This window comes from Vombatus ursinus, unplaced genomic scaffold (genome assembly GCF_900497805.2).
Source record: "Vombatus ursinus unplaced genomic scaffold, bare-nosed wombat genome assembly UNPS02009062.1, whole genome shotgun sequence".
In the NCBI taxonomy this organism is placed as follows: Eukaryota; Metazoa; Chordata; class Mammalia; order Diprotodontia; family Vombatidae; genus Vombatus; species Vombatus ursinus.
Genome location: NW_020948840.1, coordinates 20,449,658 through 20,461,839, shown reverse-complemented (window position 1 = coordinate 20,461,839; position 12,182 = coordinate 20,449,658). Strand labels below are relative to the sequence as shown.

The 12,182-nt window shown below is 41.1% G+C and overlaps 1 protein-coding gene across 1 annotated transcript in view; it reads right to left on the bottom strand.

Moving 5' to 3' along the window:
- The window catches only part of CIB4 (calcium and integrin binding family member 4), an 83,512-nt gene that overhangs the window by 62,427 nt on the left and 8,903 nt on the right, over window positions 1-12,182 (bottom strand). Inside the window, exon 3 of the mRNA XM_027850328.1 lies at window positions 11,757-11,853. Within this exon, the coding sequence (XP_027706129.1) occupies window positions 11,757-11,853 (97 nt within the window). The remainder of the gene's footprint in view (window positions 1-11,756; window positions 11,854-12,182) is intronic.

The following is a 12,182-nucleotide window of genomic DNA, read 5'->3' as shown; positions in this document are numbered from 1 at the left end:
AAAGAAGATGAAGCCAGAGAAGAAGTGGACATGGCCTTGGATGAGTCTAATCAAGAGAATTGTTCAGGACACAGGACACTAGCCCTAAAATGTTCCTGGGATAGGGAAATGTGAGGTCTGTGATTTGATGAACAAATATGGCTCTCAATGAAGAAGAGAGGGGGAGAGAGAGAAAGAGAAAAAGGAAGGGGTAAGGACCAATGAAGGACTAAAGGGAAATTGAAGGAGATGTGTCAGAGGGAAGGCAACTCAGTATGATGCAAAGAATAATGCTACTGGAGTTATAAGACATGGTTCGCCATCATTTCTCTCTAGCAAACCTGGGCAAACCCAGTCTACTTCTTCATTCCTCATTTTCCTTATCTACAAAAACAAAAGTTGGATTCAGTGACCCCTGAATTCCCTCCCAGCTCTAAAATTGCATGATCCTAAAAGACAGGAAGCTAAAATCCACGATTTCTCTGTTAAACCAGACATCTATCTACTTTATATAGGCATGACTCCTGGCCATAAATGTTTTTTATTTCTCAGTCCATGTAAATATTCACTCCCACAAAACTCATTACAGCAAGCGAAGCCAGAACAGCCATGTGGGGACTACATTTTTCTCCTTCCCAGGGAGGGGGTGGGTAAGGAGTACTTAAATTCTTCTCTACCTGGACATCTCTAGAAGCAGCTCCAAGCAACTTGAATGACCCTTTTCAGCTAGCCCCAGAGGAACAGTTAGGGTTGGGGAAGTAGGAAGGGGAGGGGAAGAAGGTAGTAGGGATCTCTTAAGCTCCCTAATACCACTGGCATAGATGGGAAGCACACTGGCTGGGTACTTGGAGAAAGAGGGCCCAGGACTGTGAAATTCACCCTGACCTTGGAGATAGAGTCCTGTTTGGCAGATGAGAGAAGCTATGTGTTCTTGTTTGCTGGCAAACTTCCATGAGGCAAGAAATCTGCAAAACTGTAGCACAAGAGAAAAATCCAGAGCCCTTTGTTTGGCATAGAGTTAGAACTGGATGCCAGGATGACAAATGTCTTGGGGAAAACAATGGAGCTCTGGGGCCCCTCCTCTGATGCAACCAGACAAAGCTCTGGGAAGAGATTTCACTAGCAAGACGGTTAAAGGGGCTGCCAGAAGAGGCGGCAATGGGGAGCAATGAATGGTCCACCACATTTGTTGTAGATCTGCTGACAAAGTGATGCTATATAGAAGGAGGGAATGAAGGGAGCAGTGATATGGAGAACAACATCTGCCTCAGTGTGCTGGGAGCTACAGAGGAAACTGCAGGCAGAGTGATGAGCTATCTGCAGAATGGCCAATAGAACAGTGAAGGGGAACACTGGTGATAGGTGAGTGTCAGAAGGAGACTCAGACTGAGAACTGAAGGCAATTAGATTACTAGAGGAAGACCTGAGCCCGACTCAAGGTAATACTGAGAGTAGCTGAGAGGAGGGTTACTCCTGGTCAAGTGTCTTTCTTTGTTGAGCTCTGTGTGAGTTATATTTCTTTCCTTTGACTTGTAAGTAAAACTGTTCATTCTCTGAGTGCTTGGGGCCATATGCTTGCTAGGAGAGTTGGTGACAAAACATATTTGGTGTTGTCAGATAATGACATTATCCTGATTGTCTGAGTCGGGGCAATGAGATGGAGAAAGGAGAAATTCTCCAAAGCTTATCCATTCCCTTAGTGACACTGGAGAGTCTCTGATGTGCAGATCCTTGAAAATATATAACCTCTTTTATGAATTTTCTCTAGGTGTTAAATCACATGGAATCTAAAATTATCTTCCATCTGTCAGGTGTAGAGATGAAGGACACTTGTCTATCTGGCATCTGGAACCCACAAGGGAATGCTGTGAAATCCAAGGTATGCCTATTAACGTAACATGAAGAACAAGAAAAAGATAAGATAACCCCAGATAAAAAAGTGTACATGACTCAGATTTTTAAACGATTCCAAAATTGCCCCTGAGAACCTAATTTAAATTGAGAAAATACATAGATGCAGACACAATGTCAAGTTAATACAGTATTAGCTCAAAAGAGAGTGTATGGTGTTGTGCCAACAGAAGAATAGACAGAGAGAAAGTTAAGCTATTTGGCCCTTAATTGGCTTCTCTCTTGTCTGTTACAGACAATGAACCTTGGACTGAACTAAGCAGTAAAAACACCAAGAAGGATTTGAGCCTAAGAAAAATAGGAAGATAGTCAGATTTCACCTAGTGACAGCCAAGCGTCTAACTGTTATATAATTATACAATTACAGAACATTAGAGCTAGAAGGGACCTTAGAGATCACTTAATCCAACATGCTTATTTTACAGATGAGGAACTTAAGACTCAGAGAGACTAAGTGACACACAGAAGGTCACATAAGGAGTAAATGACAGAACTAGGTTTTAGCATAAGTCCTTTGAGTCCAAATCCAGTACTCTTTCCACTGTGTCTTTCCTGTTCCTATTAAACGTGTAATTTAAAAGCAAATGAAGTGGGGATCACTTGGAGGTAGCATGAATTCACTCTAAACAAGTCATGACAGTTGTTTCCTCTTTTGATAGCGTTTGACTGGTAGATCCAGGTATCTTTGGCCTTCCATGGTACCCTTTTGGACAAGAAATGTGGGCTAGATGACAATGCAGCAAGCTGCATTTTACTTAGTTGAATGAGTAGGATGATGATGCAGAAGGCATGCTAGGTTCAGAGTCAGAAGAGATGAGAACAATTCCTGGAATGCAGTGTGACCTCCATGTTGCTTCAGGACTTTGCTTCAGGAAACTCTCTGGAACTTCCTGCCCAAGTCGGAGACTTCAGCTGGGACTCAGTTTGTAGAGGGGGGTTCCCTATGCTGACAAAAGCATTGCTCCTTTCCATTTTTGAGTTGCAGGGAGGTCTTTAGTCTTATGCTTCTGTCCTCAGGCCTGTTTCAGTCAACATTTTCACTAGTGACTTGAATTAAAATGTAGATGGCGTGCTTATCAAATTTTCATATGTCACCAAGCTGGGAATGATAGCTAATATATTTGTTGATAAAATCAGGGTCCAGGAAGATTTCAACAGGATGAAAGGATGGGTTAAATCTAATATTTGAAGGCCTGTCAAGTGTAAGAGGGATTAGACTCATTCTATGTGGCTCCAGAGGGTCCAGTGAGGACCAATGGATGGCAGTTACTGGAAGGCAGATTTCAACTCAACTTTCGTAATTCAGTTCGACAAATACATTTATTGAGCTCTTAAGCATTGTGCTAGGTGGTCTGAAAGATCAAAGATTAATGACATATTTGTCATAGTCTAGGACCCATACCTAATTAAAATGTAAAAGTAAATAAAATAAGTGCTTAAGAGAGCAAAGAAAGGGCAATAAGAGTTCTGAGAAAAGAGATAACACTTCAGCTTGGGGGAATCTAGGAAGGCTTAATGAAGTATGTCAGTCAACAAACAGTTATTAAGTGCCTACTATGTGTTAGGCATTGTGCCTTAACACTTTGTGCTGGGAATCCAAAGAAAAGCAAAAAACCAGTTCCTACTGTCAAGGAGCTCATGTTCTAGTGAAAGAGACAATGTGTACACAACCATGTACAAAAAGCTAGATACAGGATAAATTGGATATAATCAACCAAGGGAAAGTGCTGGTGTTAAGGAGACCAGGAAAGGCTTCTTTGTAGAACATAGGATTTTAGCTAGGACATGGAGGAAGCCAGGGAGGGAAGGAAATGGAGATGAGGAGGAACCGAATAGCAGGCTTGGGGGACAGCCAGTGAAAATGCTCAGAATTGGGAGATGATGTTAGACATGAAGGAAGAGCAAGGAGGCCAGTGTCACTGGATTGCAAGTATGTGGGAGCTGTAAGGAATAAGAAGACTGGAAAAAAAAAAGAGGAGGAACCAGGTTATAATGCATGTCAAGCAAAGTATTTTGCATTTGATCTAGCAAGTGGCAGGGAGCCATTGGTGCTGATTGAGGGTCAGATCTGCTTTTTAGGAAGATGACTCTGACAGCTAAATGGAGAATGGAATGGAGTGGGGAGAGACTTTAGGCAGGAAGATTAACATCAGGCTATTGAAATAATCCAGATTAAGCCCAAGGTGATTAAGCCCCAGCCTAAGGTAGTGGAAGTGGCAGAGGCGAGAAGGGGGCATACACAAGAAATGTTATGAAGGTAGAATTGACAGGATTTGGCAACAGATTAGATATGGAAGATAAGAATGAAGAGTTGAGAATAACACCTAGGTTGTGAGTCTGGGTGAACAGGAGGATGGTAGTACTCTCAACAGTCATAGGAAATCTAGGAGGAGGGGAAGGCCTGGAGGAAAAAGATTTAGTTGTCAAGTTTGAGATATCCAGTAGGAAGTTGGAGATTCAAGACTAGTGGTCAGGAAAGAGATTAGGATTGGATAAATAGATCTGGGAGTCATTAACATAGAGATGATAATTGAGTCCTTGGGAGATGTTGAGATCAACGAGTGAAATAGTACAGAAAGAGAAGAGGTGAGAAGAGAAGAGGTGAGAAGGGAAGGGTAAAGGTGAAAAGGGAAGGGAAAGGAAAGGAAGGGAAGGAAAGGCACAGAGCCTTGGAGGACACCCACAATTAGTTAGCCTGACTTAAAGATCTGGCAAAGTAGGAGTGGTCAGACAGGTAGGAGGAGAACCAGGGGATAGTAGTTTCATGAAAACCTATAAAGAAGATCATATCAAGGACAAGAAGTTGATCAATAGTGTTAAAGCCCGAAGAAAGGTCAAGAAGGATGGGAACTAAGAAAAGACCATTAAGAGATTGTTAGGAACTTTGGGGGGAGCAATTACAGTTGAATGATGAAGTCAGAAGTCAGATTGTAGAGAGTTAAGATGAGAGTGAGAGGAAAGGAAGTAGAGACGCCCATTGTAGATGGCTTTTCCAAGGACTTCAGCCATAAAAAGGAGGAGAGATATAGGACCACCACTCACAGGAATGGATGGATCAAGTGAGGGTTTTTTGAGGATGGAGCACACATAGACTTGTTTTAGGCAACAGGGAAGTCACTAGTAGAAAGGGAGAAACTGAAGAGAGAATGGTATGATAGAGGAGCTATTGAAGGATAGATAGGAGAAAAGTTCAATAAATGGAGCTGGCTGCTTATGAAGCAGAGTTTGCCATTAGTAGAAGTCATAGAATCATAGACAGTGTTGGAAGAGATGAATCCCATCAACAATATTCCCAGTGGCTCATTCAGCCTCTACCTGGAGATTTCCAGTGTTGGGGAACCGATTACTCACTATATGGTAGTCTATTCCATTTCTGGACAGCTCTGTTAGGAGAGTTTATGTCGAGCCTAAATCCTCTTCCTTGCAACTTTTACCTCTAAACCTCTCCCACCCACTCAGGTTTAAGCAAAAGGAGCCAAATCCCTTTTCTGAATGACAGACCTTCAAATATTTGAAGATGGTAATCATGCTTTGAATGGTAACTAACAAATTTGGCACCCAAGGCAAGTATCACAAAATATACCTGGGGGCAAGCTGCATAAAAACAGACTATCAAATCAATGTTGTAATTCCTAAGTGGGAACAGAAATAAGAACTGGACCTATGATTTTCTTGGTATAGGGAATTCCCTGGTGAGGAAACTTCTTCCACAAATTCCTTCTCTACAAGTTATGGTCATAGAGAGTCATTGAGAGCAATGAAGTATTATGACTTCCCTTGGATCATATCCAGTATGCCTCAGAGATGAGACCTGAATCTAGGTCTTCCTGACTTCAAAGAGTATCAGACTGCCCACCATGCCTAGCTACCTCTCAATATAATAAGTAATTAATAAAAGATTCAGTTGCTTTGGAGGGTGGCTAGTTACTGTAGAGCAAAGGTTTGCAAGCTATGGCCCATAGACCAAATCTAGCCCTCTGCCTATTTTTGTATAGCCTGAAAGCTAAGAATAGTTTTTACATTTTTTTATGATTGAAGAAAATCAAAAGAAGACTATTATTTCACAAGTGAAAATTACATGAAATTCTAGTTTGTGTCCATAAATAAAGTTTTATTGGAACATGGCCACATGCATTCACTTATGTATTATCTATGGTTGCTTTTATCCTGCAATGGCAGAGCTGAGTAGTTGCAAAAGAGACCATATGTGGTGCTGCGCAGCTCATTACAAATCACAGTGATGCAATTATAACTTAGCAGCATTTAGAGTGCTACACCTAATCCTGAACTGCAACATTTTACTTATTTTCACTACCAGTGCATACCCACTATATCAGTTACAAGTTATATCAAGCAGCTTTGTATGCTTCTCGTGTTGTCAAAAGTTAAAAAAAGAAGCAAGACCTCCATTCCCATACAAATTTGCAGTGGATATATTTTCCAAGCTCAAACTACAGTTCCAGCAGTTTTTTCTGCTCTCAATACAAGGACAAAAGAAATGTCCACATTTCAAAATCCAGTTAACTGCAATTAAAGAGCTTCCACCTAACCTTCAATTCAAAGTAACTAATCTGCAATGTAATGACATGCTAAAAGGAAAATATCAAGAGAAGAAATATAGAATTATGGAAATACACAAATGCCTTCCAAATGATTAATACACTCAGTTAAAATCACCAGCTTATGGGCTGATATCAATATCTGGCAGTACCCATCTATGTAACAAGACAATTTCAAAGATGAAATACATAAATCTTATTATATATCAGCATTAACAGATGAACAATTTTAATCAATTTTGCTAATAGGAAACACTAACTTTGAGCCCCACTTAAGTAAAATGTTATTCCAAAATAAAAGAAAAATTACATATAAAAATTATACTCTATTATTATTAGGAGTATTTTGAGTATTTATTATTGAGTATTATTATTATTGAGTATATTATTATTGGGAGTATTTTGAATTTCATCAATAAAAATTTGTGGAAATTTGTTTTTTTCTTGTTACATAAGTACCTACATAATAGCTTTAATTTTGCTTCTTGGCCTACAAAGTCCAAAATATTTACTATCTGGCTGACCCCTGCAATAGAAATTTCTAGCTCCTGAAAAAATGCATGCAATGAGTTTTTGTACCTCTTATATTTCTCTGCCATAGTTAGCATTAGGGCTCTGATGATTTGAGCTCTTCCCTTCCCCCAGTCTTTTCTTCAAGCTAAAATTCCCTAATTTCTTCAATGTATCTTTGTATGACGTGGATTTTAAGACCCCACCCCCACCCCAAGTACTGCTTATTCCCTGCTAAATACACTCTAGCATGTGGTGTCCTCAAATGGAGCACAACATCCTAGATGTGGTCTAACCAGGACAAAATTCAGCAGGACCATTGCCTCCCTCATTCTGGGTATTATATTTCCATTTTTGAAGTCTGAGAGCACGTTAGCTTTTTTGGCAGTCCACATCACACTGCTGACTCATAACGAGAGCCAGCAAGTCCATTAAAACATTCCAGGCATGAGAAGCTCCAGAAACTATCACCTTGGGAAATAGGGGTACAGTACACACCTGAAGGACTTTTCACACACAAAACTGTGCTATGTTCATTCCCCTTCCTGCTTCGCATTGGTGCTATAGCCACAGCTACTCAGAGAGATTCTAGAGACCCCTAGGGAGTCATAGCTGTATTAGAGCACCCCACCCCTCTCTCTTGTTTCCCCAACTCCCACTATTATTGGTAGGTGAGTCCCCAAAGAAAGTCTCATTACTTCTCCCCGCAGGGTTCTAGGGGGTAATCCTGAGAGATTAGACATGGTTTTCTAGTACTAGGTTATGAGCCCACATCCAATGTGCTCTCCATTGATTATCAGTCAGCCATATAATTAAGTTCGAGAAAAGGGTTTTTAATAACATGATATAGTAAGAACAGTTGGTACAAAAACCTTACCCTAAAGGTCTAGGACACATTGTCTCCAAAATATGTATAGATATCAGGGGAACCTAAGCTTAGTGGCACAGGGGGAACTCCCAGTTCCTGAATGGATAGATGTCCTTTTTTGTCTCCTGATTTTTCAGTCATCTCCTCACCATGCTGGCTGCCTTCCAGTCATCATCTTCATTCCCCCTCCCCACTTCGACCTTATATTCAGCTATTTTTTTTCTTTTTATCTTATCTCACCTTTAACCAGGCCTACAGACCACTTCTAGGCCATGTCTACACCATATCATATCTAGCCCCTGCCAACTACAGCACTTCTATATACATTATAAAAAACAATTAAACAACAACAACAAATTAGAATGTAAGCTCTTTGAGGGAATGGAATGTTTTGCTTGCTTGTATTTTTACCTCTACTGCTTAGCACAGTCCCTGAAACTTAACAAATCTCTCTCTCTCTTTCTCTCTCTCTCTTTATGGAGTCCTCATGAAGTTTCCCTATGGTGCACAGAAGTTTCTATGTGGTCTCTTTCTCTGTTAGGCTCCAATGGTCAGTGCTTTTATAGAACTGAGACTTGCACTTCTCTCAACCCTGAAGAGGTCACATTCCCTAAAGCCATCTTTCTTTGATGTGTCTAGTTTGTCCTTGGGTTCACCGCTTTCCTGGGAGCTACTAGCTCTGATGGGAAGTCCAAATCTTGCCCTCTGGCAGAGGCTGTTTTCTCAAAGGTCTCCCAAAATTTGACTAAATTCCAACCTGAATCCTTTCTCTGATATATTCAAGCCTTAATTATTTCAACCAACCCCAATAAAATTCCTTTATGACTCTCTTATTTTATTCAATGTTCAAAAACACTTCAGTCTCAAATTGATTAAGGATTTGCCTAAATTTAATTTACTCCTTTGATTTGTTTAGTATGAAATGCATCAGAAGGATGGTCCCACTTGATAACACTATCAGAGTACAGAGGAGGTTGTTAGTTACATAGTATAAATTAGGGTTAAGGGTTTGGGGAAAACCCTCTTACATCATAAATAACCTAATATTTATTTTTAAAATGCAATTTTCATTTTCAGTTTAGAATTCTCTCCTACCTACCTCCTCTTCCTCCCACTGAGAAGGCAAGAAAAACAAAGCCAATTACAAATACAAATAACCAAGCAGAACAAATCGCTGCATTAGCCATGTTTTTTAAAAAAAAAAAAAAGACAGAAAAGAAAATGTACTTTAATCTGCACTCTGACTCCATCAGCTCTCTATCTGGAGGTAATATCTGAATGTAATCTGAATCTCAAATCCTATTGGTACAGGACTTTATCCTTACTGATAGAATTCAATACCCTATGCCTGCATGAGGGACGGGGTAGAATCAGCAAGAGTTGGGGAGATCTGGTCTTTTCAGTCTCTTTGGGCTCTTGAATCACTTCAGCTGTATTTGGTTTCCAGATTTGAGAGAGAAGATGCTCAATGCCACTCCCTCTTCAGGTTTCTAAAGGGAGAAAAAGACTCTAGGAAGAAGCTGACGTAAGAGTTCACAGCAATCTCCATCATGTCCCTGTTGCCAGTAGAGACTTCTGGGCATTTCCCCTAGGTTGAGATCTGGGATTCTCTTTCTTGGTAGAGAGGAGTTACCGTGCTCCTGATGGGAGAGCTCTTTCACTCTGCTGGCTGCCATGTAGTCTCATATGTATACTTTCTCTGGTTTCTGTTTTGCTATCAACTTGGATAAATGTGTTTCTTTGCCATTTACTATGTGTGTTCATTGAAGAACTGGTATTCAGCGAGAAGGAAGTTATTAAGCCTTGGATATAAAGTTCAGGGTCCTCCTTTCCCCTTTTAGAAACAATGATCAGGAGGTTAGCTTGAGCCTAAAGATCATATACCCTAAATTCATAAAATTTAAGGAAACAGATGGATATAGTTCTAATTTGGTACCCCCTCTCTTTTAGGAAAGCAGAGTTGTGGCCAGCTTCTGGTCCCAAACTTCTGCTCCCCCTCCTTGCAAGAATTAAAGACTCTCTTGGAGAAGGGTGGGGGGAGAAGATATTAGAGATGCCTTGCCTGAGAGCCACACATAACACACTTCATGTGACGCTAACACTTATTAAGAGTCAGTTAGATGGTGTAGTCAATAGGGCACTGGACCTGAAGTCAGATTAAAATCCAACTTCAGATATTTACTAGCTGTGTGACCCTAGGCAAGTTAATCTCTGTTTGCCTCAGTTTCCTCATCTGTTAAATGGAAATCATAATAGCACTTACCTCTCAGATTTGTTGTGAAGATCAAATGCAATATTTGTAGAACTCTTTGCAAACCTTAAAGTGCTATGGAAATTCTAGTTCTCATCACCATCATATTACTATCACATCATATTACATTATCATCATTTACTATGTGCAAGAGAGACAATATGGTATATGGATAGACAGCTAGCCTTGTAATCATGAAGACCTCAAGTCAAGCCCTATTTCTTAGCTAGATTGGCTGCATCACTGAATAAGTCACTTAAACCTATCTGTACCCCCAGAGCAACTCTCTAAGATTGTTGTTCCTCCTTCATTTTTGTTTGTTTTGTTTGTTTTTTAGGCAATTGGGGTTAAGTGACTTGCCCAGGGTCACACAGCTAGTAAGTGTCAAGTGTTTGGTCTGAGGCCGGATTTGAACTCAGGTCCTCCTGACTTCAGGGCCGGTGCTCTATCCACTGCGCCACCTAGCTGCCCCTCTCCTTCATTTTTGAAGAGGACCAATTCAGTACAGCTGCTAATCTGCATTGGCAGATGGAGTTTCCTCTCTGGGAGTTCTTACATAAATGAAATCACAGGTTTAGACCAGGGGGAAAAGTGCCAGGCCCTATGGTGTGTGCTTGGGATTTGTTGTTGTTCAGTTGTTTTTCAGTCGTGTCCAACTCTTCATGACCCCATGTGGGATTTTCTTGGCAAAGATGCTGGAGTGGTTTGCCATTTCCTTCTCTAGTTCGTTTTATAGATGAGGAAACTGAGGCAAACAGGATTAAGTGACTTGTCCAGGGTCACACAGCTAGTATCTGAGGCAGTATTTGAACTAGTGTCCTCCTGACTCCAGGGCTGGTACTCTACCTACTGCACCACCTAGCTGCCGGGGTGCCTGAGATACAAAGACAACAATTAAACAACCCCTGTCCCCAAGAAGCTTAGTTTATCATTTAGATTTAGGATCATAGACCTAGAGCTGGAAGGAAATTTGGGAGTCATTTAGTCCAACACTTTCATTTTATAGATAAGGAAACTGAGGCCCAGGGAGGGGAAATGACTTGTCCAAGGCTACCCAAGTCTTAACTGGTAGGGCCAGAATTAAAAGTCCTACAACTCCAAACTGAGTGTTTCTTCCATTGTACTATAGTGCTCCACAACTGACATCTTAACAATTTAGAAATGCAATCTGGGGTTCAACTCCTACCACTAATACATACAAGCTGTGTGACCAAAGGACAAGGCACTTAACCTTTCAATGCCCACAGACAACTCTCTAAAACTACAAATTTCAGATGAGTTGTCAATCTGCATTGATGAGGAAGTCTGTACACTAGGAGTTCCCCAAACCCTTGAAATCACAGGTCTTTCTGGACCAAAATGAAACATAGCAAACTCCTTGAGAGCAGGGTCTGGGTTGGACCTGTATTTGTATCCCCAGTTCTTAGGGTAATGCTGAGCACAAAGTAAGCACTCAATAAATATTTATCAAAAGAACAAATTCCCCCTGAATTCAGAGGCGAGGAGCAGCATATCAAGGAGATAACAGAGGATGTTGTTCCTTTAACTGTGCAGAGTCTGGCCCCGTAAATGCAGACACTTGTCTGCCCTGAGAGAGTTTCACCGTCTCCAGAGCTGTCTGCGACTCTGCCCTTCTCCAAGCAGGTCAGAGGGACCTGACCCAGGTCCCCCAACTCACCCGCAAGGCTGGCAAGGAACTGATTTGATCCATGGTCAGGGTGGCCTCTTTGTAGTACTTGCCCCTGGGACACAGCTTGCAGAAGGTGTTATGAATGCTGAAGAAAAGAAATGGAAGGGGAGTTACCGAAGGCCCAGCCCCACCAGCATCACTGTTAAGTTCAACATCTGGAATCTTAAGCCAAGTCCTAGAAAATCTCTATCTCTTCATCACTCAGCTGCAAGATCAGCCTATGTTCCACTGTGGAATAGAAGGATTTCTCTCATGTTCCTAGGCCCTTAGAACCTTATTTCTGTCCAAACACCATCAACAAATTCAACAAATATTTAATAAACTCCTGCTTATGTGCAAGGCCCTGAGCCTAGCTTTTAAGAGACAGGAGAGAGAGAGAGAGAGAGAGAGAGAGAGAGAGAGAGAGAGAGAGAG